Genomic DNA, 26,972 nt, shown 5'->3' on the forward strand with positions numbered 1-26,972 from the left:
CTTTAAATTTCTTCAATTATTGCTACATGTAAGTGTATGTGTGTAGAAAGGCATGCTTATCCATACAATGTGCCTACACAAGGTTGGATGTGTCCTGAAGGTAGAATTATGATTAAGCAATTATATAAACACATCCTTGCTCTCTAGGTCTTCAGTAAAGAAGGATTTTTTTTTCCTTTCTTATTCTAATTATTTTACTAGTTTTAATTTTATCCTTGTTAAAATTTAATGCCAGGTAAATGTAGATGATGGCCATCTACTGAGAGCAGACCCTCATCACTTAAAGATACTTTGTTCAAAAGGACTAATAAATGTATTACCTGTAGTTCTGTTCATTTTCTTTACTGCACTAAATTTAAGCATATTTCTTCAATTTCTATGAAATGCAATAATTTTAATTAAAATCTCTTTAGACTTCTTTTAGGTCACAGTCACATTCAGGCATGGGTTTTTAATTATTGTCATTTACAGGAATTCCTCTACTTACTAAACCTCCAGTTTCATGTAGATTTCAGTAATGTGACAGCCAAGCATAGAAATCCTAAAAAGAACTCATTATCTAAATTGTGTGTCCCTGTGTAATTATGCAAGTCATTCAGCAAAACATTTCTGTTATCATTAAACAGCCAGTTGGCTCCTGTATGTTGATATGCAACCACAATGACTTCAGCTGAGGAGTTAGTTAGTATTGTAGTGCATAAAATAAACACAGAACTGTTGACATGACATATTTAGGACAAAAGAAGCATGCATACAGTAGTTAGGGAAAAAAAACCCAAAACCCAGCATGCTGAATATTTTTGGTTTGGACACACTGTACAATTTGTTCATATAAATCCTTTGTAGAATTTTTTTTCAGTTATGAATTCAGAGCATACCCTACAGCATTTTCTCATGCAGCAGCAGCTAATTGAGGGAATTCTCTCTATTATTTATGGACTTTACATTAGCTTAAAATTCCTCATATTTCACAAACAGTTTCTTTAGGATGAGGGAACATAACCTTGATCTAGAGTCTCCAGTTAGATTTCATTAAATTCATGTAACCTTATTGCTTCTCTGCCTATGTCCCAGCACTGGTTTTATCTGAAGAAAATGTTCTTCTTGAGCTGAAAGAGCATGATGCATCTTTTAATAGAATTATTTTTCACTGAAAACATGTCAGGACAGCAATTGCAGCAAAGAATTTCTATAATGCAGTATGGAATGTAAAGCATCTGAGACAAGGGCAGAGAAAGCTTTAAAGATAGCTGGTAATTCAAGACTGTTTTGTAGATTATAAATTCAGACCCTAATCAGTGTTCACAGTCTGATTGAATAGCTTTATCTGGAAAACTTCTGTTAAGTAAAAAAAAAAAAAATATTTACAGCAAAATCTGGTTGTATGTGTTTGTGCATGTAAAAGGAGTAAATAAGACATTTATATGTGGATTTTTCTCCCATCGGAAAAGCAGTGTGTTTAACAGTGAAATCTATGTATTTGACCAGTAAAACACCTTTTTTTTTTTTTTTTCTTAATGTAAGTAATAAGAATAGCATTTTTATTTTTCTGTCCTACAAGTGTGATTTTCTTTGCCAGACATATGTTTTTGGTTTTTAGGACATTTTTCATCTGGGCGACCTTTCAAACAATCATCTGTATGCAGACAAATGTAATGAATCTTCCTCTGTTTTCTCTTTTCAGTTCCACTAGGTATTTGTGACAGGGTAGTTCATTATGTTTTTTTCTTCTGGAAGTTGCCTCAAACTTTTTTTGAATGAAACACATTTTTTTCTCCTCTTTTAAAAAGAAGATAAAAATAAAATCAAGTGTTTCTGAAAAATTCTTGACAGAGCAGTGAAGTACAAGCAGTAATTCCAAGGACTGGATAAATGTGACACAGACCAGTGTTTTGGTTTTTTTTGTGGCACTAACAATGTAGGAAATATATTTACATGGTGTTTGAAAAGCAGACAGTAATCTCTGGAGGGAAAAAAATAAAAAAATAAAAAAAATTAAAAAATAAATAAAGCCACAGTAGTTCTTCCCCTTGCTCCAGGTTTGTTTTTATAAACTGAATGTATTTATTGGTTTACTCACATACATAACTTCAGACAACCAAAATTCCATTTCTAGTTTTATTAGCAGAAAATCACACAAAGTTACAAAATGTCTTTTATGTACTTTTATTGGATTTGCTACAGAGTCTGCCTATACCATAAATACACCTGGGACTGTGTCAAGGCAACGAGGTCAGCTGGGTGCCCTGTACCTCTGTGCAGCCTCAGGAGTAGTGTGGCTGGATGCTGGAAACAGCCCCTGCCCTGTGCTCTCCCTGCACTGAGACTGGGAGAGGTTGTTCCAGGAGAAAACCATTCTAGGCTCTATCTCACTTGGGCCCTGGTGTTTTTTTTCATTTAATGACTGTGAGACACTGAAGTAATTGAGAGGTTACCCTTAGTGGTTTAGCTTTCTAGGTTCTTTGGCTGGTTTGCCTAAAAGAAAAGTGAAAAATAATAATCCCAACCTTAAAATAATCACTTTCAGAAACACAGTTAGTGTATATGTCTTGGCATGTAATTGAACCTCTTTCTGACTGCACCCATTTCTCTCATATGAAAAAAATGTCATCCAGTGATTCATAAAGGCTAATTAATTGAAGTTTCTCCATAACAAAGTGCATATGTCAGTGATGTAGAAAGCAAGTTACTGCTAGAAACTATTCCTTCACTAATCAACATTGTAAATAAAACAACAAAAGAGCAAAGCTGTACTTTATAACTAGAATGAAAATTCAAAGGTGAATTTTTAGCAGAATATAGCAGAGGAAATTATATTGGAAAAACTCAACAGGAAAATGTCTGAAAACCAGAATATATTCCAGTGATTAGTTTTAGAATTTGGTCTGAAATATCCTCACTAGCAAACATTTAATTTTCTATATTTATTACTGGAGTTTTCATTCAAAAATATCACGGCATTAAGAAGGAAGAATGTTGATAAAATATGTTAGTTAGAAATTATAAGAGAGGATTCTGCTATTATTTACTCCACTAAGCTTGAAATAATGTTAGGTCTCACCAATTTAATTTCAATATCAGCTTTTGACTAGGAATAGGCAGTAACTCAGATAAGAATCTCAGAATTTCTAAATCAGTTTTTCGTGACAGTTTCAAAGGGGACAAGCAAAGAATGGGGCCAAATGCAGCTTTCTTCAGATAGCAGAGAGTAGGGAAAGTGTAGGAAAATCTCATTCTTTGTTCAATATTTAACCCCTGTGATTTCTTCCTTGCTTCTTAAAAAGTTCTCTGTAACCAGTTACTTTGAAAAATACAAGAATTTCAAACCTTTTGATTATAGATTACCAGGAGTGTAGACTTCCTTTTGTCTATTTTAAATACCTAAATTGACCTTACAGAATCTAAAGAAACACCTCACAGATCTTTTTGATTAGCATTCATAGTATTTGAGAGAGTTGAATTTTTTCTCTTCTTTGAACACCACAAGATCATCTGGATAAAAGAGGAGTTCTGTAAATTTCAGGACAGTGGAAATTCTCCAAGGAAATCCTGTGGTTCAATGAAAAATTTCATCCATACGAGAGCTGTACAAACCTGACCCTCATGACTGCAGTACCAGTAATTCAAATAAAATCATATATAAAGCGGCATTGGGTCATAGCACAAGATACAGTGGTTATTGCTGTGCAGTGATGGATGGGCATATAATAATGTCAAAAACTGATACTGATTCATGAAGGGTCTTCTACTTTCAAAATAAGCAACCTTCACCTTGTCTTCAACATCTTGCTGGGGGAGGGAACCATTTCCCTTTCTTGGCCTAGATAGATATTTCAAAAGCTTATTCCCTGATACTTTTTATATTCACCAACTATTTGTGCTAGGTTTTTGCATGATTTACAGCAGAAGGGATTCACTCCACATGAGAAATCATTGTCTAGAATAAATAGTACAGAGATGGTACAGCATAGAAGACAACCTGAGGTGAATGGCAGCCAAGAGGGTGTGATGGGAGTTAAGTTACATGTGTTTTACTTATAACTGTTTTACACCCCTTTGTGATGTATAGGTGGCATGATGCACACTGTGAATCTTAAACATTTCTATTTCTGTTTCAGCTTTGAGGAGGGAGAAATACTGTGCTCTGTATTAATTGGATAACTTTGGCTCAAGATTTTAAGTGTGACAAATGGAGACATGCCAAACTGCCTGAAAGTAATTCTGGTTGTCAGTGAACCACAGTGGCTGCCAGTTTGCAGACAATTTCTACTCTTCTTGAGTCTGTCACATCTCTTTCACACTACCTATTTACCATCTGAATAGAAAGCCAGCACTGTGAGACATAAATAAATGTATTTGTCTTTAATATGACAGTGTTTTTTTGAGAGACTTGTGCTACACTGAGCGACACATCATGAACCAACCTGGACTTCTGCAATGACACAAATTGCAGACAGGTCTCCTGAAGCAAGCAACAATTAAAGTGCTGCGGGAAGCCAAAGAACATAATTAATAATGAGGTGACTTTGTGGTTTACCATGTAATTTTCTTATGTTGGAATGATGTTTGTGTTAGGTTAGCTCATTCTCCCCAGGACACCTGAAAGGATATTTGCGATAGAACAAACAACCTACCCCTGCGGATGTGACAGCAGAAGGCTTTGTTGCTTTATGAGTCTGATCCAAAGATGCCTTCTGTTCCTTAGTTTACAGGAAATCCAGGGTAAACCTTTTATTTACAGATAGGGAACACATGCCAGAACAGAATAAAAAAGCAGCTGATTAATCAGCATGCAGCCTTCATCTTGTAGGCCCTAGCTGCCTAGACCTTTTTAACATTTGGAAGATTTGCCTTGGTGAGAGAAATGTTGTGTGGAAATGCCTTTGATAGCTCTGTGTTTTAGTCTATCGTGCTTTGCAAAGGGGATGGCTCAGGGTTTGAAAAAGTCTGTATGTTATAACAGAGGATGTTCGTGGCTGGGGAAAAAAATTACCTCTTACTAGTTATGTATTGCTGCCCTTTGAAGCAAAATAGAGGAACGCTTGCTCTGCAACTTCAGTTGATAAAATCTATTTTCTGGAACATTACCAAGTCTAAACATATATCATCTACAAGATATAAGGCAGACGAAGGATTGTATTCCTAAATAGGCTTGGAATACCCAGGCAATTGCTAAGAAAACAAAAATAAGGAACAGTGCCCTGCTAGTTTGACCCTTAAATTATGCAGCTGTTCATTACCAGAATTATATATCTCATGCTGCCCTTTGGAAGAAAGGCATGGTGCACAGAGCTGGAACAATTACTGAATTATAGTACAATAAGAAAGGCCTCCTAAAGTGTCACATGCATGTATAGGAAGATAAGAAAGGCCAGCTTAAGTTCTTGGCATTTGAAAGAAGGCAATCAAGAAACCCTTTGAATTCTTTGGTGTTCTTTCCCTGTAGTTCATCTACATTTTTATGCAAGTCTGACAAAGCATCCCATTCATGTGTCAGCACTCTCGTCTCTGGATGCATTAGTGTTTATTACAGGCTGAATTTGCAGATGCTACCATTTGAAAACTGTAATAGAGCCAGTTGTGTGGCCTTAATATTTATATAATTAATAATGATTTCATGCTTCCCTCCCCAGTGCTTCTGAAATAAAAACGGCTGCATTAGCATGGTCAGGCATAACAGGGCTCAATGCAATCCTGTAAGCCTAAATTGTTTTGCCATAACAGGCTTTGAATTTTGCTCTGAAGTAAAATGTGTTGTGTTAATCAGCTTACTGTTAATGAATTATTTGGGTGACACATTTGGCACATTTTTGCACATTTAGCTATGAGATAATTTTTTTTTATATTGATCACACATCAAATGTGTACTCTGAAGAGTGGACTACAGTGTCTTGAATCTTTTGTATTTGAAAATAATAATGTGCATTTTCATCTCCCAAAAATTTATATGTGACTGTGGTCTGTAAATTAGCCTACATAAACATTTTTTATGCATTTGGATTGTACAGAGAATATCATAATCACACACAGACTTTCAATGAAGGAAAAGTTATACAATTTTTCTTGTTGATATATTACTTATCCAGAAATAGAGCCTGTTGATAAAAAAAGAATTACAGTCTTCTAGTATATTTAATGCAAAAGTGTTTTGTGAGACTGCATGTTAAATGTTTCCACATATTGAAAAAGGTAAAATTGGAAGGAAAATTAATTTAATAATACATCAGGCTCTCTATTCTATTTCTTTTATTGGGAGTAGAAGATTTCAGTTATTCTTACTTGTTGAAATGAAAAAATATAAAAAGCTGTTGGCAGACTGGGAGAGCATTTGAAAATGTATGTGGTTTTTTTTCATCTGTTTTTGTTTTGTTTTGTTTTGTTTTGTTTTGTTTTTTTAATTCTATTGGTTTATCCAGAGTTTTGAAGATGATTAATTCAGTAAAGAATTTGTCAATCAGGATCAAATTCTAAGCAAATATTCTATGAAAATGACAACGGACAGTAAAAGTCTTAGAGTCTGTCCTTCTGTTTTGTAAATATTATAAAACTTTAGAAAAAGTAAAAGCAAAGCAAACCCTTTCGATTACAAAGACAAAAAAAGGAACGACTTGCCTCTTAGATGATCCAGCTGACAGAGTTTATATGTCTGGGCTTTGGACTGATGAGTGAATACAGAGAGAGCTCTGATAGGCTTACTGTGTGGCTATGCCTAAGAAACAGGATCCCCATTATCAGAGCTGAAAGACACTTTTATTGCTTTTGTTTCATGTGCTCTTTAACTGTGTTCACAGAGTAGCTTTACCAGAACTTGCAAGGATTGCATGTGAGATTCTTGTGTCTTTTGTCTTATATTCCATTTACTTTTCTCTGCTGTAAGCTAGTCACTAAAAGCTTGTATCACTCCTAATTTCAATAATATCTCTACTGTGTAGATGAGGCAAAAGTCACTTCTCCCCTTGCTCCTTTCTCAGTGACTCAAGAATAGGATGCTTAAGAAGGAAAATAATTAACAAAATCATCAATGCTTTTTGCTGTCTCCTTGCAAAAGTACCTGTAGTAGTAAAGTACTTACACTGCAAGAGAAGCTGTAACTGTCTTATGCAGTAACAGTTCAGAAGTCTTTCAGAGACAAAAACCTTTAAGTCTTCAAGACATGTGTTTGCCTTTTACACTTAAGCTTCCAAAATTCAAGCAGATCTTAATCAGAAGCAATATGCCATGTGAAGCATAAAACCATATGGAGATCCATCACTGAGAGAGTAAGTTCCCTCTTTGCCAAAACCAGTCAGTGGAAGAGAAGGCTCTGAAGGGAGATCGTGTGCGGGGTTCTGGTCTCAGGTCCACACACTTTCGGTGCAAATTACCATGTGGGCGCCACTGTGCATGCGCAGCTCCTTTTCTGATGGGTGTTGGGCTGTGAGTGGACATCATGTGTATTATTTGCTCATATTATTTGTTTGTGGCTAATAGATGAGGTCAGAAGGGGAACTTCAGGACAAGAAAGTGGGTTTTACAATTTTTCTGTGTAATAAAGAGTTTCCAAGAGGAAGCACGATATGAAAACTAATGGGGTTAATAGAGTAGAACAGAGGATCCTTAGCCCCATGTAAAGATACAAATAGCATAGGCATTATTTCAAAACTAGAAATTGTATGTTAATAGGAACCTGACAATTAGATTTGAATGATCTTTGCCATTGCAAATGAAAGCCATTGCTAGGACACTCTCTTAGATTGCTCACTAAAAATTAAACTGTGAAAGCTTGTCATTGCTTTAGCAATATGTTTGCTCTCATGAAAGTTTTGTTTTTGGATAGGAGAATTGCCAAACTGAAGTGATACCTTTCAACTGGTAATGCTACTAGATTTTAAGATTAGGAGGTCTGTTTTTGATATTTCTGGATATGGTTTGAATAATATGGTTTGAGTTATTTAGAGTTGCAATTTATTATAACAAGTAAAACACTGCGCAAATCCTTCGAGAGAAAGAAAATTTTCCAATTAAAATACAACAGGGCAGTAAGACATATTTTCTTCTTTCTTGTCCTGACTTGCTAACCATTAGTCTGGTTAGCAATAATGTTTGTTGCAAATTTACATTTACTAGTAAACAGACCTTATTTCACTGTTTTTTACATGTCTGATATTGAATAGTATTGGATTGTTCTTATGTCTCTCTTACAGGGACAGATTCTGGGGAGGGTGACACCCTCTGACTTTAGTGCTGTGGTAACAGCTGATACATTTGGGGATTAGGTTTATGATGTCTGTGAGCAGTTCTGCCTTGAGAGGAAATAAAAAGAGAAAAGGATTTACATTTGTTTTGTGATTCTTTGTTCCTATGGAAATTGAAGACACCTTTTTTTTCTGTGAGATGAATTTCTACTTTTCATGTCTCTTGAGAATGAATTTCAGCCACCAGGGAGAACAAAAGAGAACATTTCTAAGTAGGAAGTGTGCTTTCAGCCCAGATACAAAAAACATGACACCCCCCCACAGGTCTGGCTTGCTAGAGGGGTTACTAGTCTGTCATCTCTAGCGCAGCTATCTCAGTACTTCCTTTGAGTGATATAAGAAAACTCAAATTTGGGCCTGTGAGCTGCAGATAGCTTTTCCTGAGATCAAACAGAGAAAAGAATGCCTATTTTGGCTTTAAACATTGGATTGCAAATATAAGGCTGTTGTTCTTATTATTGACTAGTACTTCTTTGTACCTCTTTCTCTGCACTCTCCAAATTCCATCATCAGCCATTAGCTTCAAACAACGTAACAGGGGGTATTTTTTTCTTTTTTTTTTTATTAGCAGCAACTTTGAATGCTTGCTTTCTCTTTATGTCTTCTGCTATTGCTGTTAAAATATTCATATCCTTGATTTTAAATAAATAAGGCTGTTACATTTCTCTAAATCAAAAATGTAAAAAAAAATTTAAAAAATTAAATTATTAAAAGTATTAAAATTATTAAAAATTAAACTTATTAAAACTATTTAATTAAAAAATTAAAATTTTATTATTAAAAAAACTTTTCTCACAGGCAATTCTGAGTGAATGTCAATTTATCCTCACAATAAAGAGACACTTTCCTGCTGGAGATTTGTAAACTCTGGCTGAAATATAAGGACGATTCTGACAGCAATCCTAGGGTAAAATAGGAGCAATTTAGCTAAAGTCAACTGGTATTGGTGTAAACAAGATTAAAATCATCTTTTGCATACAAGAGACACACATGTATCTTAGCATAAGCCAGGTTGTTACTCTAGAAATGTGTTGGAATGAATGCTTAAGTAAATATTTCAATACTGACAAACATTTCCCTGGTACGCATCTTAAAATAGGGCACAGACATTTTAAATGAATGTATCATGTGTCAGTGGGCAATAAATATAAAGGATTAATTTCTTGATGCAATAATTGTTTAACTAATTCATGAGACAAATGGAACAGCTCATGACAAAAGAGAAACATATCCAGTCTGAATTCTCTTATTCAGGAGGGAGGGATATCACCTCTTTCAAAAACATCACTCTTAGTGTTATGATTAACAGGATGCTTTACAGGAATCCCATCTTTCAATGGTGCATTGTTTCAGGGAGGTATCAAATGGATCTCTCTGCAAATAAATCAGTTTGCAAGTTTTACTCTTTGTTCTTCTTGACTTCCTCATTTAACAGTCCAGAATAGGCCTGAGTACTTATAGGGCATCCATTGCCATGGTATTAGAGAGCTGTGTAATCCACAACCCACTATGTTACCCTGTAAGGTATGGAAATTCTATTATCTTCATTTTATAGATGAGCATAAAGACACAGAGGAACCAAATGATACTGCTAAGGTCACACACATTGTCTTTGATTTAGGAGATATCTTGAAAGATCTGTCTTCTGTTGTTTCAGCTGTAGAAGCTGAGGATGGCATGTGTACACCTGAACTCGGCACTTTGGGTAATTTAGTAGTCAGCAGGGAGAAGTAGACACTTTCAGGGCACGACTTATCTCATCATAAAGTAAAACCTAGAGGAGTTCAAATGAATCACGTTGTGAAAGTACCTGTTTAAAGAATTTAGTTGATTAGCTGAAAGGTATTCTTCAATTAGAAATGCCAGTATTTCATCAGATTATTCCTTCTTCTAGTACCTTCCTTTATTAGATGAGATTTTTCAGAAGCATTCATACTGAAAAATCTCACCTTCTTGCTAAAAATTCTTATCCTTAATGCTGCAAATTCCCTTTGTAAGGAATTATAAATCCTTTTATCTATCTTGTATTAGAAACAGAATATCGTGACTGTAGTTTCTTAATACTTTATTGCTGCACAAGCTTCTATTGTACATCAGCTATCTTCACTGTAGTCAGACATTAAGCAATTAAATACAAGACTATAAACTTCCAATAACTTGCAAAATAAAGTCGGCTGGTTTTACTGTGGGATTTTTCTAATATAAGAATCTAAATGTTGCGGTGGAGTCCAGTAGTATCTTATCATAGACACTGTGTGGTCAGATTTATTCTCCTGACAACACTTTCTCGTAATTTACAAAGTCACTTGATGTCTCTATTTATCATCTGGTTTTCATCTTTTCATCTGCCTGGATTTACTGTTCTAAATGAGAAAAGTTAAAATCTCCTGCTCTTCTCTAACAAGAAACACTCCTGTCTTTTTTTTCTTTCTTTAATTCTTCTGATATCTTGGTAGTCACTGCAAGTACTTTCCAGTTTTATGTCAGAAATACATTGCATCAACTCTTTCCCTGTATATCTATATTAAGGTCATTACTTAAAATATTATTCAGGATTAGTTCTGATATTGAATTAAGTGGGACCTCTCTCCAGCTCCATCTCTTCCCTCATTGAATCAATCTACAGGTTCCATTTGCCTATATTCTTGCTAAACTAAAATAATTTACTATATGGAACTTCATCACATGCTCCGCTGAAGTCCAGAGAGATGGTATTGACTCAATTTCCTTTGTTTCTAAAAATGAAGTAATTTACCATGGTAATCTCACATTATCTACCATTCTTAAAATATTTGTGTCAGACTTCCCCATTTATCAGTTGTCATGGTGTTATACTTTCCCTTTTAGTTCTGTTTTATTCCTTCATATCAATTCTTATAGATTTGTGGCAGCTTATGCCTGCTTTTCTCCCCTCCTAGTTTTGGTATACATTTATGACATCCCAGTCATGTAGCACTCATTCTGTACATCATTTATTTATAAAATGGTTTGGTGTTGAATGTGGATTTTCCCTCTGATTAATGTTGCCCATTTGTCTGCAGTAAATGCCTCTCCAGCAAACAGCAGGTACCAGACAAAAGTACACAAAGCATGGAGAAGGAACCTTAGGTGATACGCAATAGAGTTAGCATGAGTTTAAGCAACTGCTTCTAGTTGGTGCTGTGACTGCTGCAGCACATGCTGAGGTGGGTATTTGTGCTAAAAAGTGTTGCAGTCTTACTTAATCAGCCTTGTCAACAAGGAGGTCTTACAAACTCCATCTTTTCACTGTAAAATACTAGGACTCCGAAGGTTTACTAAGATGGAAACTAAGTAAAGAGACGCAGAGGATATGTCCTTAATGCACAGCATTAGAACAAAGAATGCTTTTAATGTTACTGCCTTCTAGGAAAGGGAAGTGCAAGACAGCACTGGACAATTTACCAAGAGGTTTATGCCATTGCCACGCACTTTGACAACATGGGTATAGAAACTGACAGAGCATAAAGTTCCTTTGAAAGTCAGACTACTGAGAAGTTGCAAAGTGATTACCTGAGACTGTGAAATAGATTAATTAACAAAGAAAAAAAAAATGCAATGCTTAATAAGAAGTTCCATATTCAAGGTGTCTGCCAGGTGTGTTTTGCTTTCAGTGCTATTTTTCTCCCCACAGCAGGGAACAAAATTTTCCATTATAATCAGGAATACTGCTAGCACTTAATGCCTGAATGGGGGACCAAAGACATATTACAATGTAATCAATCTTTTCAAACTTTTCTGAAGAGTTTCTGTTCTCACCTTGCACTCAAAAATGCTATTAGCATTAGAGGGAGTTTCAGTTGCTCTTTCTTCAGTTTTGTTGGCCTGGACCACTGTCCTACAGCATTGGCCCCTTAATACTTCAAAAATCTATACTGCTATGGTGAGAGATATCTGAAATATTCTGAAAGTGAAATTCAGAAATGAAATTACATTCTACTTTTTGTGTCACAATGCAGGAAGAAAAAAAAAAAAAAGAAAGAAAGAAAAAACAAGAAAATTTTATCTAGCAAAATTATCCTGTAATGCCTCATCATTTGCTTTGAGAATGATCTGAAAGCTTTGGTAGAATAGGGACTCTGTCCAGATGGAATCCACTCACAAGTGACAGAGCTCAAAGGTGTTAATTTTGTAAGTAAAAAAGTCAGGGGTTTGATATACCTTTTAGTTTTATGGAAATAATTAACTCTGTAAGGAAACCTTTCCTAATCTGTGCATACACATTAAAAGATCAAAGTGATGAAGTGTTATGGCAAAGCCAAGCATAAGACATAGCTCCAGATTCAAATGCTAAAACTACAATGAAGCTGTGTACATAATATGTGCTATAACTTCTTATTGTTTTTAAGGGAGGTTTAGTCAAAGCAGTATAATTGCAAGAGCTGTTCAGATTCATTTCTGTACATTAGGTTCAGTGATTTACTATATTTTATTGACTAGACCAACTGGCAAGATTGACAGGATAGCTGTTAATCAAAAGGGGGAATTACAAAATAGATATATCTGTGGTTCCCATGTAGGTATATACATTTTAAGCATCTAAAATTTTATTTCAGTCTTATCCTTTTCTTCTCTGTAGCACTGTATCACCTTGATCCTTTAAGCAGAAAATATGCAAGATATTTTCTTATAATTGGTTCAGATCACAGGACCATCAAGGGTGGAAGAAACGTTCATCATCTAGTCCTGCTGTCAAACTGGCACTACCATAATGCCCCCTAAACTATATTCCCAAATGTCACATCCAGATGTTTCTTGAACACTTCCAGAGGACTGTCTCTAGAGCTGAACCCCAGGCTGGAATGAAACCTACCTTACTTCTGTCTTTAATAACCTTAAGTTTTATACCTAAATGAATTATAAGAAGATGCCCCATCACTTATTTTAAGTGAAATCTGTTATCTAAATTCAGTGATATAAATTTATAGAAGAAGGATTTGTCATCCAGGCTGCTGAGAAGATGGTGAGAGGAATATTTTTTTAGAGAAAAATATGGGACTACAGACGAGAAGTGAGTTGAAAACACATCAAAAAAGACAGTAAGTGTAGCCATGATATTATGGAAAATCCTTGCTGGGATTTTTCCTCTCCTGAGAAGCTGAGGAGCCTCAGGAGAGAAATGTAAACAATTCCTATCTGCTGCTGTGGAATGCAACATGTTGCGTCTGTGATTGGTGCATGTGGATTGTTTTCCATTGATGACCAATCACAGCCACCTGTGCCAAGGCTGTGAGCAGTCACAGGATTTTTGTTATTCTGTTCTGTTCGTTCTTGTTGAGCCTTCTGATCTCTCTGTTCTTTTAGTATAGTCTTAATGTAGCATTTTAATATAATATCTAACATAATAAATCAGCCTTCTGAAATGGAGTCAAGCCTCGTGTCTCAACACACAGAGATAAATCATCAACAAGTAAGCACAACTATATAGGGACAGCTTTGAAAAAGTAGAGTCCTGAGCTGGAGAACTTGTAAAGGAACAATTGGTAGTGTATGTAGGGAAGCTAAATGCTTGCAGATCACAAGGGAATTGGTCTGTTTCCTTTAGTGCATGCCTTCCTAATTCAGGCTTACCTATTAAATTAATTTTGTGTTCTGTAGTGGCAAAAGGCCAAGTTTTACATCCAATGAAGACAGTAGCAAAACTCCAACCTATTTCAAATAGGAGGAGGTATGTGACCAATAAATGTGTGGGAAAACAGCTGCCTGTCTCTGCTGTCCCACCAAATAAATTGGCCTGAAATACATCTTTTTGTCTATCAGTAAAGTATTTTGGTTCTCAGCTCATCATGATTTTGAGCATTTGGCATTGCTTTTAAATAACTTGCTGGCTCTGAAGTTTCCATTAAATAACTCACTTGATACAAGGGTAATAATCATCTTAAAATTGACTGTTATTTCCCTCATGACTACAGTTTTATAATAGTTTTTCTTCTAAAGCTAAATTGTTGGCACAAAGCCATGCATTTTTTGCAGGTGTTTACAAGGAAAGACAGGGTGTCCTAACCAAGTATCAGTGATCCTTTTCAGCGTTGTTGGTCTGAAATCAGCCATTGATCCCAAGCACAGGACCAAGTCATTAATAGAAAAATAATTCTTAGGTGTTTTGACGAGACATTCTATAAACGGTAATTAACATCTGCACTGCCATTCCTGTCAGGGAGGTGAATGGAAATGTTAAGTGAGCCAAATCTAGTGACTGCTTTTCCTATTTTGGTAAATCACCTTTTTTGTTTGTTTGGTTGTTTTTTTTTTTAATAATAAAAGAAGAAAAACATATCATTTCTCTCAGGTTGTTCATCTGCTTCATATGTTTTTATTTCTACAAGTTCAGTAAACACAAGTGTGTTCATACTACCCATTATTTTCAGAAGCTTGAAATTGATAAGTCTATATTATACACCATTAAATTTGAGTCCAAGATTATATCATGCATGGTTTTTTCTATTATTTTTTTCTAAATTTATTGTTACCCTGTAGAAAATGAAACCAGTTTACCTTTACATCTAAAACTGGAAACAAGAAAAGAGATGCAGTGTATTGCCAAGTATTGACAACTCTCATGTTATAGAAATTGTCGGATTCTTATGTGAATGGACAAGAAATATCTGTTTCTAGCCACATTTTATAACAACAAAATGAATTCTATGGAGGTAAGCAAGCCTTCCATTTTGTCTTTGAGTATTATAAAAACCCAGTGGTTTGAGGAAATCAAACCAGCTGGTTTTTTTCAGCATGTTCCTTCCCAAAATTTGCTTTACATATGAACCCATGATTTTTTTGCTACTTGAGAAACCAGACTGTGAACAGACATAAAGGAGATTGTAAAGAGCTTGTAGCTTGTTGTGTGTGTAAGTTGTTCATAGTCTATGCTCATAGTAACAATTTTTCTTCAAGCATCTTAATCCGTTTTAATTTATTAAAAAAATAAAAAATAAATTATAATATTCTCTTGCTTAAAAAAAGTCCAAGAATCTGGAGATGACATCCAGTATATTCCTTTAAATGTGTTAGTTTAGACCTATTCTATGTGCATTTTGTGCACTAATTTCAGACATTCCTTTTACATTGTACTTAGATTTGAATGCAACTTAAAGTGGCCTATTTTAGAGCTATTTTTGCATGAATAAATAAAATGGATTAAAAAAAAATTAAATGTTTACATGTTTGGAAGGGTTCATTTGCAGAGGTATTTCATTAAATAGGAAGAAGAAAAAATAAGGTTATCAAAAAATAAAGTTTCCTCCATTAAATGCAGATTCATTATTCATGTGAAATATTATTTGGCTTCCTCTTCAGAATCACAAAGATAATTTTTTCTGCAGTCTTCCAAGTGGGATTTGGAAGCCTGGAAGTATAGCTCTTTCTAAACATCCAAATTGGATTGTGTGAGTAACCAGAAGTATTTGGTGCATACAGATGTTGCTTCTATATTAATTTTCAGTACATTGAATGTAATGACTGAATGCAGCATAGGTTAATTTTCAATCGTGGTTTAATAAAATGCAAGTGTTTTGACTCAGGAGCATTTGTTTAATAGGAGTTTTACTGTAAACTATATAAGCTCATTCAGATACTTATGGATATCTCCTCCGAAAAATGATGTAAATTAACATAGTTTTTAAAGAAAAAGAAGGAATTGTAACATACAATGGGTGTAGCTCAGCCATAATGAAAGAAAGCACTTTCTTGTATTGTCTGTGTAATAGGCCTGCAGTTCTAACAACTCAACTGGCGCTGAGCTGAATTTTACAAAATTATCTAAATGAGATGCTGTTATACAAACAGAATTAGGAAATGGTCCTTTTGGCTCTGGATTAGTTTAATGACATCTCTGACATCTGTGTCCTGTGGTATTTATCAAGGATATATTTTTGTGTAGAATAGAAAACAAAATCAACAATATAATCAAGCTTACTATTTAAGCTTGATTTACTATTATTTAAGCACTTTTTCCTGTCACATTTTTCAATTACTCAGAGTCAAGAAGCTTAAGTTAGGAGAACAAGTACCCAGATTTAAGTCCAAATTCTGCTAAAAGAAAAGTATTTTCAAATCAGTTAAACTACTTATTTACATAATAATGTGCACATAAGGCATCTGCCACAAATTTGCAAGAATTTCAGTTTAAGCTAAACCTGATTTTGGACTGATTTGTACTGAAGGAAAATAGAAAAACACAGAAGAGGCAAGAAGCATACTTAGAAATAGGGATTCATTAAAAAGATGTATTTTAACCTAAATTTAATGTTTGTTAAGGTAGTTGTAATTAACCTAATTACAGAGTGAATTTATACTTTTATGCAAAAATAATCTTAATTATCTTTTTTTAATTAACAGTCTGTTTTAACACCATAGCATAAATGTTCATTTTCATATTGTCCTTAAATGAGCTGCTTTCTGGAGTATAACAGTTGTAACTTTTTGATATTGTCTGGTTTTCCCCCTTGAATTCCTTGGAAGTAATTACTTTTTCCCTTGCTTTCCCTTCCCTTCCCTTCCCTTCCCTTCCCTTCCCTTCCCTTTCTTTTTCTCAAATTAATGTTTAAATGAAAATGTTTAATTTGACACTTTCTGCTTTACAGAGGTTAATCTAATGCTAGGAAAATAACACTTAGGAAATAAGTCCCAGTTGTCATACATTGATTCCTTATTTATCAATGGACAGAAATACATATAAAAGTTAAAACAAAAAATATATGGATGTACAAATAAAAAAATCATATCTATAATTTAACAGCACAGTTCATCATATGATGATTATGAATTTTGCCTTTATTCAGTTATTGCTTAATAAAGTCAATATTCTTTTTTCAATATATCCCAAGTTAACATTCCTGTGCTCCAGGGAGCCAGGATATGTATTTATCACAAGTCAGAAGATCAGGATTTTGCTGTAGGTTAGAAAATGATCAGGAAAACAGATTATTTTTGACTTTTTTAACAGTCATAAAAAATAAATTAAATTCAACCTGAATGGTTTTCTTTTTCCTGCTGTAAATGAGTTAATGGTCAGGCATCTAAAAACAGCACAGTGCTGTGCAGAGTAGAAATAAATATTGTTCAGCTCAGTTTCATAACATTCTTGTTGTTCTGCATTCCAGTTCTTCTTGTTTTGACTACATTTTTCCACATTGAATCCTGCCTTTTCTCAAAGAGAATTTGTCAAAACTACTAACCAAAATTTGATTCATGTTAAATAGTTGACTTAATCTTCCAAATAGAGTCTTAAGGTTTTTTTAGACTGACAGCAGGTTCATGTTTGGGGCATATTAATAGATCAGAAAATATGACCATGTCAAAAGTGGTGCTGTCTCAGCGTGTTGCCTGTAAATCAATTCAACAAAATATTTTGATCAATTATCATAAATATTTAGGTGTGTGAGAAAAAAGATAGTAAATGATTGTGATCATGGGATGTTTAATGAATATTTTATTATCACCATCCATCACCATCTTTTGGGAACAAAGAATTTTTTTACGCAGCAGAATGAAGAGCTACATAATGAAAAAGATTAATGCTGAAAATAATATTATTCCAAATATTTGAACACTGGTCTCATTAAGTGATACAATCAAATTTAAAAGGTTCATTTGAATCCTCTGAGGAGTCCTTATGCATTAGATTGTCCTGCTAAAATTAAATGTATGGCAGAAAAAACTGCCAAATTTGAGGAAATAAAATTAGGTGAGATAGCATTCTTCAGAGGAGTAGCTTGAGTGGATGAAAAGATGGATGACTTCCATGCCATACTGAAGATGGCTGCAAATTTATAAAGATATGCTGTCTGCTCTTTGTGTGCCATAAAGTCTGTCTAAATAACAATATCCTCTCGGGAAGAGAATCTGCTGTTCTGGCTGCCCATGTATTGTTGAATTTGGACTATCTCCATTTGCAAATGTTGACTTTTCATCTGTGCCCAAAGAATGAAATCTGTATGAGAGATGTGTAAAGCTTTTAATCTTTATTTATTTGTTAACAAACGGGGGGTTTTTTGCTGAATACTGTTTGCATTTCTTTTCTCCTGCTCTTCCTGCAAGGTGACTGTCTGCATCCACAATGTGACACTTCAGCTAAGAATACAAATTGCAGTCATTTTTGTGTCTTTGTTTGTTTGTTTATTCACTTCTTTGTTTGTTTTTAATGACAGAATGTATTAAGTCAGAATAAACATCCCAGATATTATTTTTTATCATCTGTATTTCTAAAGGGTAGGCTAGCATTGGCTTCATTTGTCAGTGAAAGCTTACACAAAATGCAGCTATATGTTAATGGTTGCTGATACATAGGTTTTTAAGACCAGAAAGAACCACTAATTATCTAGTGAAACAACTTTTTATTTCTTTTTTTTTTAACTATAAATTTTAAAGTTTCACCCAATTAAGTTAAAAAACAAAAATAAGTAGGGGCATAAAGATCTGAACATAAGCAATATGCAATCCATGATAAGTCATGGAGCTGGATTTGGATGACCAGGGAAGAATCATTCAGGTTTGAGCTGCTCAGCTGTAGCTCAGCACCACTCCAGACCGTAAGACGCCACACCTCCTGTGGCATCTTCACATACCCTTGTTGCAAGGACCGTGCCCTTGTGATTTCAGATTGTTGCAACTTGCCTGCAGAATGGTCACAGGCTTCATGCCGGTTCATATGGCTATTTTTTCTTAAAGACTAGGCAGCAGCAAGTAAACTTGGCCCCTAGTATCTTAGAAGACCCAGGAACTGTATGTCTACTTCCTGACCATGTGCACACGGAAATGCAGAGAGGTTTATATACATGTATGTCAATGCAGAAAAAGTAGTTGCAAATAGGAACAGAAAGTTAGGTCAGGCAAAAATAGCATCCTTACAGCAGAGCCATTTCTGATGGAGATATACCTTGTAAATTGTAATGGCATTGAATTTCTAGGAAATATACCAGGAAAAAAAAAAAAAAAGAAAGAAAATATAGCAAACTAAGTAACAGTCCCTTTCATTATAGCTTTTATAGTAGAGAAGGTGTAGGGGAAAGGAACCTGAGATAAGAAATGCAGAATACTTTCTTAACTTCTATTTTGTTCACTTTCTTAGCTCTGAAAACATAAAGACATGAGGAAAATTCAGTCATCACACAACCGCATAGAAACAAAATTTCAAGTACTTGAGTATTGCTGCCTTCAAAATTTAGCTGCCTACGGAATCAAAGTCATGCAGAGTTTTTGTACAGTCATGTACATGATATAGAACCCATCTGGATCACTTAAAAGTGTAGAAAATCTTACTGTGTTTTCCCGCCTTTTCAGAAAATACTTTTGTTCCTGCTTTTCTGTATCCTGGGCAGTCCCTCCCACATACCCTTTATTCCTGATCCTCCTCTCATTGCGCTAGTTAAGGATTCTGACAGCTTATCTCTGTTAAGTAATGCAGATATAAGCTAACCTTACAGTGTTGTTTATTTCAGCCTTGATGAGAAATAAGTTTTGGCGAAGACAGGGAACAGAGAATAGCAGGGGTTTCTTGATCTGTACCTTAGTACAGAGGATGGAACACCAGGAAAGCGAGAGTGAAGCAGCAGGGTAGAAGGTGGTAGTGATAAGTCTACAAAAACTGGCAGCAGTAATAGGAGGAATCCAGGGACCTTTGGACAAGGAAATTTGAGGATCAAATGTGAATTGACTGTGCTGGGTAGAATGACCATGGAATAAGTCACTAAAAATATATATTTTTAATAGACACTGAATGTTTCTTTTAATTAAGAATACCAAGAAAGCACATCCAACACAGCATGTGTGTGGTTTTGTAGTCTTGGATTGTTTTTTTTAACAGACTAAAGACCAGTCTTCCCAATTTATTTGTTTGATATTTAAGAGCAAAGTAAAAGGCAAAGGAATCTTTGTAATTATAAACTTTTTTCACCAGTTTTTATATTTAATATATGACTAGTTGTAAAACCTCTATGAAATGGAATAATGTCATTTCAGTTCCGTGAATGTTCCATATGTGGGGAAGGCTGTAAAATCATGAGGTCTCAGAGAAGGTCATTTAGTAAAGTAGCCCATGAAAGCTCAAAAAACAAACAAACAAAAAAAAACCTTTCTCTATTTGGGGATAAATAGAGTTGAAAATGTTACTAGGTTTTGGGTTTTTTTTAATTTTAAGATGTAATGTGAAAGGTTAAATAAATATGATTTTCTGAAACACAACAGTGGCTGTGTCCAAATCCACTGTACTTGATGTTAGCACCCTCAGGTACCTATTCATGTTGCTTGAGACCAAAAAGTCTCACTGAGTGGAAATTATCTTGTGACCTCAACTCTTTCAGAAATCAAGAATGAATTTTCCAGCTGTAAGCAAGAGAGTTTTAAAGAAGCAGGTTGAAAAGCAGCTGGTCATCACACCAGAAGCTAGTTGCTAATTGCAGCAGTAAGTTAATCAATGAAATAGCTGTTTAGCTTCTGGGTATAATAAAAAGAGATAAAAGACCACACAGAAATTCCAGCATTAGGGTATGACCAGCTCTTGAGTGGCGCACATTATTTTCCTTCTTACACCTGTCTGCTTTTGAGTAGGCAAGTCATGCATCTGCTTGACAGCTATTAACAGAATAAAATAACAACAAAAAAGCATTTTTGGGTAAGATCTGATATAAATATTTACAAAGACAATTTAAGGGAGTGTTTGTTATGCACTTTTGTGTTTGCTTTCAAAACATTTAACTCCAGAGACAGATGGCTTGTACAGTTTTATCAGCACTTGTGTCATTATATATTCAAGCAGCCAAGACTGATAACCAGCCGCACGGATTATGGATTGTTCAGAGAACAAATACTTTGAAAAAAAAAATCCCCCATATATCAATAAAGTACTTCAGCATGGAAAAGCTTGATACAGAAATTGCAGTGACATTTTTGTGAAGAGAAAGGAAACAAATTAATGCACTTATAAAATTAAAGCAGCAGGAACAGGTTTTTAAGTGGTGTCGTTGTATGTGGTAATGAAACAACTTTAGAAAATTGAGTGAAAACTATTGTTCAGCTGTGGTGAAGGAGAAAGATAATTACCATTAAGGCAACATTATGGCTTTCTCAATACATAGCAGCCAACTCTTCAGTCATACTATCCTCAGAAGATCTCCCTCTTATCATATTGCTCATGATCATTACACTTTATGCTGTTAAATAGCAACCTGAATAATAAAGAGTCTTAGAAAAGAACAAATTTTATGATTGAGAACATAATAAAACAAAACAGAAACTCAAATAACCTATTTGTGAAAACAGTCTTTTTTTTTTTTTTGTAAGTGAGAACCTTTCTTTTTTCCTTTTCATCTTTTTCTTGTATCTAACAGTAGAAAATATGTAGAATCCCCTAAATCATGATTATCACCATTATTAGCAACAATATTTACCAAACAATTATGGTTTATCTAAGCGCCTTAACTGGAGATAGCTACGGCAGGTACCACACACGTTATGAATGAAGCTGCCTACCTCACAGCTGTTTGAACAGTTATACAGATAAAAGAAGTGTCTTTCACGTGTTCCCTGAGATTCCCATTTCTCTCCTAAAAGGAGAGTGTCTCACTTTGTCTACAGCTGTCACTTGGTGTGACCAACATCCATATCAAAATTGTAATTGGCTGCTATAAGGACTGCATGGTCTTGTCTTTGATTGACATCTCTGCATGGGGAAGGTTGACTGGGGGAAGACTCGCACACAATAATTAATTTTCCAGGTCTAAGTTGGACAGTGGTATTTTGTTAAACTGAAAAACACCCAAGGAATAATTCTTGCACAGGCAATCATCTCAGCATTGTTACCCCATTCCTGTCTGCTGCTCACAGTAGTAGCAGATATCTGAATATTCCAGCGTCATCGAGAAAGTCTATCAGCTTAGAAATGGCTAAAGCAAAGGATGCTTAAAATTCATTCTGAGTTGAACAGCATTAACTGCCTACCACTGTTACTAAAGAAAGCAAAACACATGAAGTAAATCTTCCAAAGAGTTTGTCATGTAGATTATAGGGCCACATGCATATTTATTCTTAAGTAAAACCAGCTCATTTAAATTTTAAATGGAAACTATGGCCTTATCTCTTGAAATTTATTTAACTAAACATAAAAAAGTAACTTTTCCCCTTCAGAACTATTGTACTGAAGGCTCTCCTGTTATTCTTTTATTCCACTGCAGATTGGAAGCACAGAGTGCATGCACCATCCTTCTTGAAAAGTGTCATTCTGTGGCAAAATGCTTTCTTTCTATTTTGAAAGTTTTAATGTCTGCAAAACCTTTCTTTTTTCCTGATCAGTAGAATAGTAGTTTCCTGGGAGAGTAGGCAGGTTGAAAATTGTTCTGCCACTTCTCACTTTTTTTCCTCTGAAACAGGAAAAAGACTAATTAAAACTGAACTTCAGTTGACAGCCAAAAAAAAAAAAAAAAAAAAAATTGAAAGTCAGCTTTTAATCTGTAGATTAATTTTTGGAAAAGTGAACAATATACTGTGAGTAATTTCTTTATTTATAATTGTCTCAGTTTGGGTTTATTTCTCTTTAAATGCCTGCCTCAGTTTGGTTAGAACTTCATAATAGAGGATTCCAACAAGAGTTTTATAGGAAAAAAAAGAAAAAAACACCTCTCTTTCAGGTCTCATTTTAGAATTGTTCATAGTTCTCATTGAAATCTCTGCTTAGATCTTACTTTACAGTTGTTTTTTTTTCCTTTTTCCTAATGGTTTTGGTTTCATTATTTCACCTTGTATTGATCTAAATGGAAGGTAGCATTGATTCTATACATTTTTCATGTTCTAGTTTTCAGCAATAGGACACTTTCTTATGTGGGGAATTCAGTAACAAATTTTATTATAGCTTATTATATTTTATTATAGTTTGTTATATTCTGTCATATCAACAGAGTACCATATATTCTCTAGATATTCAAAAAAGAGTTGTTGCTCAGAGATAAGAAGATTACCTAATTACTAATGTAACATGTAGAAATATGCCTGATGTGTTTTTTTAATATCTGTATTTAAAAGCAGTGGGAAATGAATAGGAGTTTCCATAAAGTAAATTGAGGTAATTTCAGTGTTAAAAAAAGATGTTACTAAGGGTAATTTATTGTATATGCATGGAGTACAAGAGAACAAAATATTCTCTGGCATTTTAGCAGAGAAATCTTTGTTAGAGTGTCTTCACTTATCATTTTGAGTCTCAATTAGATTATTATTAAGATACCCTTTTTTTTTTCTGATACACCGCTGACATTTTTCTTCTGATTAGCAACTTTGCTATTCATGCCTACTTGCTAATGTTCCTTCTCTAAAATCAATCTATAATTTCCTTCCTGTCACTGGGCTGGTTAATCAAGGAAATATGTCTCCTTAACTTTTCCAGTGTTTTCACTACTAGTCCATTGATTTACTCTGAAGTCAAGAAAAGACACCTCGAAATTCTTGCTCAAAATTACAACGCAGCAATGGCTCCTAGTAAAGCATACCCCAGATACTGAGAAATATCTAACAAAAATACACAAAGTGATTTCTCTGCCTTTTTCCTGGCCTGCCCTTCCTCATACATCCAGCCTGAGCAGATGAGTAAATTAAGCAATTCAAAAATATAGTAAGACTGAGAGGAATTCAGTGTTGCTGAAGGCATGGGTGACCTGTCTGCTTGATAGTGAGAGTCCTGCAGCTGGCCTGCTGTGTTCTCAACAGTGTGTGAAAAATTATGTAGATATCTAATATGCATAGTACTTCAGCAATCTTAATTTCTATCTCCTGTGGTCTTATATTTCTAGCTTACAAAGAATTATGAGAACAGTTTTTTTTAAACTGCCAGATTTACATAACCTTTTTTTTCCCTTGACTTTTATGGTTGTATCTGTGTGGCATCTGAGATGTGTTTGATGGTCAGAAGAATTACAGGTTTTGTTCTTTTTCCTGTTGCAATGTTTTGGACTTCTTCCTGGTTTCATATTAAATCAAGCAAATTTAACTTGTCTCTTACTTGTTTAGACTATGCATAGGAGTGTGCATCCATCGGATAGATACCTAGAACTATGCATCAAGCTGTGTTTGTAAAACAGTAGATATTAAAATAACCCTGTGTACCATGCATTTCTTTGCGCAACCCTGTTTTTGGATTGTACAGATGTTTCTCAGGTTGCAGTAGGCTGTTAATTCACCAAGGTTCTTCAGCAGTAAATTGAGTTGAAAGCAGAACGGAATACATACAAATAATAGGCACTTAAAAGCATTAATTCTCACTCAGAATCTGCAAGGGTAGGTTTAGTTCCTTGGACACTTTCATTTACCTAGCTCTATTTTCTTGATGTGACTTAGAAAAAAGGAGTTCAGTTTACTTGTAGTAGGATCCAAGCACAGGAATAATTGAACTGTTTCTCCACTTCTGGAAACCAGGCAGGTAGCTATACTGGGAGCATATGCCCTACAAAGCAACTACTCTCTAATAGAATGAAAATGTACATAGAATTTACCAGCACAATATTTGGTTGCAGAATCATTGTTAATTTCCTCCTGAGGTCTATGTATATATGTAATGACAAATATCACAATCTAATATTGTGTTTCCCCCCCCCCTCCTTTCTCCCCCTTTTTTCTTTTTCTCTTTTTCTTCTACAGATGGGCCTCTTGGTCCACGAGGATTAGCTGAAGCTACAGAGATGTGTACTCAAGAATGCCTGGTTTTGGGTCACTCAGACAACTGTTGGATGCCTCCTAGCCTGGGCCCATACCAACAGCCAAAGTCTCCTCTCTCCACCTTTGCACCTCAGAAGGAGTGGGTTAAGAAGGACAAACTAGTTAATGGACACACATTGACCAGGACCTGGAAAGAAGATAGCAACAGAAACCAGTTCAGTGATCGAAAGCAGTATGGTTCCAGTGAGGGCCATTTCAACACTGGCAACCACATGACTGACATTCCTCTGGCCAGCTTGAAGTCTTATAAACAGGCCCCGGGATCTGTGGAGAGTCCAAAGGAGCACCAGCTATAAGAAATGGTTACTTTGGACCAATGACTTTAGCTTACTTAGACTTGCTAATACTATGTGTGTGTCAGAGCTTTATGTACTGGGTAGACCTCTAGAACTATGCTTCACCTAGCACAGATATGCATATCTTTATGTTAGCACCGTGGAAGGTATGGTGTCCTGCAACATGAAAGAGTGTTTCTACTAGTTGTGTGGTTTTGTTAAATAGACATGATTAAAGTCTGCAGAGATCTCTCCAGTTTGAAAATATCCTTTTTTGTTTGTTTTTTGACCCTGGACTGCTGCTATGAACAACAGAAGATGCATTTGGAGAGGGAGAGAGTGCAAAAGCTCAGTGGATTACAAAGATTGAAAAGCATATCCAGTTAGAAAATTGTGCTTTTGTTGTCATTGATCTATGCTGGGACCGTTATACTTGAGCTCATATTGCAAACAAGTGAAGCTGTAAACATTAAACCTATTGTGCTATTAACAATGTTAGTGGACACTTGTAAGTCAATCAGCGTTCAAATACTTGTAAATAGCAACAATTATTACTCACAATTTTTGTGTACTTATAATGTTCACTTGAAAATATACTGTAGCATATTTCTGTGTTTCACAGTTGCTTTTTAATTTCTTTCATTTGCTTTCTTGTTGTTTTGCTTTTATTTTCAGTGATGGTGTTTCTGTGTTAGTAGTCTGTCTGACACACAATGTTCCAAGAAACTCAAGCCACTTGTATTAAAAGTGAAAAAAGTGATGGGGTAGGAAGAAAGGTTGCTTGTAGAAAAGGAAAAAACCCTTTTTTTCTGTGTAGTATCAAATTATGCCAGCATTCAGTTAGAATTTCTTCCTTTTTTCTATTTTTTTTTAAACTTAATATTAAGAAATGAAATTACTTGTGTAAGGGCTTAAAAACTTAGCAACTTTTGTTTAATTTCCATTAGGTTTCATAAAACAGGGAAATTGCAAAACGAAATAATATTTAAATGTGTGGTGGTGGGTGAGGGAGAAAGCTATTTGTTTAGGATCCTTGATCAAATTAGCTGTAGTCCATCATTTAATGAGTGGTAGCTGATGTTGACTCCAGCTGAAATACGTGGAGGAAATTCTACAGGAGCAAAATACAATAAAAATGTTTTTCCAGTTGGGCAGGTGTGTGTCTATACCTAAGACAGTTCGTATTGCTGAAACAACAGCATTTGTGTTGATCTTCATCTGCGTTAAAGTTGTAGTAACACGAGTGTTTTTAGACCATAGCCACAGAATATTTAATGTGTTGTGCCTTCATGATGTAACAGAGCATTCTCCTGGTAGGCTAGTTGGGGGAACTAAAGGGGTAAAACTCTAATTATTGCTGTTTAACTGTTTCTTATCATAGTTGGTCAATGCCTGGCAGGTACCATGCCACCTCAGTCAAATCAGAAGAGTGACTCCTAATGTTAGTAAGATCTAAGTTGCACGCAAAGCAAATCGAAATCCAAAACATTTTTAGATGGTTTTTGTTAAGGCATGAAAGATGATTTACACAAATAAATAGCATGCAAAAAAAAAAAAAGTCCTTACAGAAAAAAGCAAGTTACTTATGCCACAGAGAAACATCAGTCTTAAAGTAACAAATTTAGCTAATCTGAAGGTGATTTTATTTTTACCAAAAAAACCAGGACCCTTTTGTTTTTTTCTTTATTCTTTTGTATATAGCAGTTTGCTTTTATTTTTTCCTCCACAGTACAAAAGGCTTAAAAATGGG

The 26,972-nt window shown here is 34.9% G+C and overlaps 1 protein-coding gene across 5 annotated transcripts in view; it reads left to right on the top strand.

The window, feature by feature from the left end:
* Positions 1-25,243, top strand: part of PCDH9 (protocadherin 9) — a 671,733-nt gene extending 646,490 nt beyond the window's left edge. For all 5 annotated transcript variants that reach the window (XM_041396272.1, XM_041396273.1, XM_041396274.1 and 2 more), the window contains one exon: positions 24,870-25,243. In XM_041396272.1, the coding sequence (XP_041252206.1) occupies positions 24,870-25,243 (374 nt within the window). The remainder of the gene's footprint in view (positions 1-24,869) is intronic.
* Positions 25,244-26,972: the final 1,729 nt, after the last annotated feature.

This window comes from Onychostruthus taczanowskii, unplaced genomic scaffold (assembly GCF_017590055.1).
Source record: "Onychostruthus taczanowskii isolate IOZ18803 unplaced genomic scaffold, ASM1759005v1 scaffold128, whole genome shotgun sequence".
Classification (NCBI taxonomy): Eukaryota; Metazoa; Chordata; class Aves; order Passeriformes; family Passeridae; genus Onychostruthus; species Onychostruthus taczanowskii.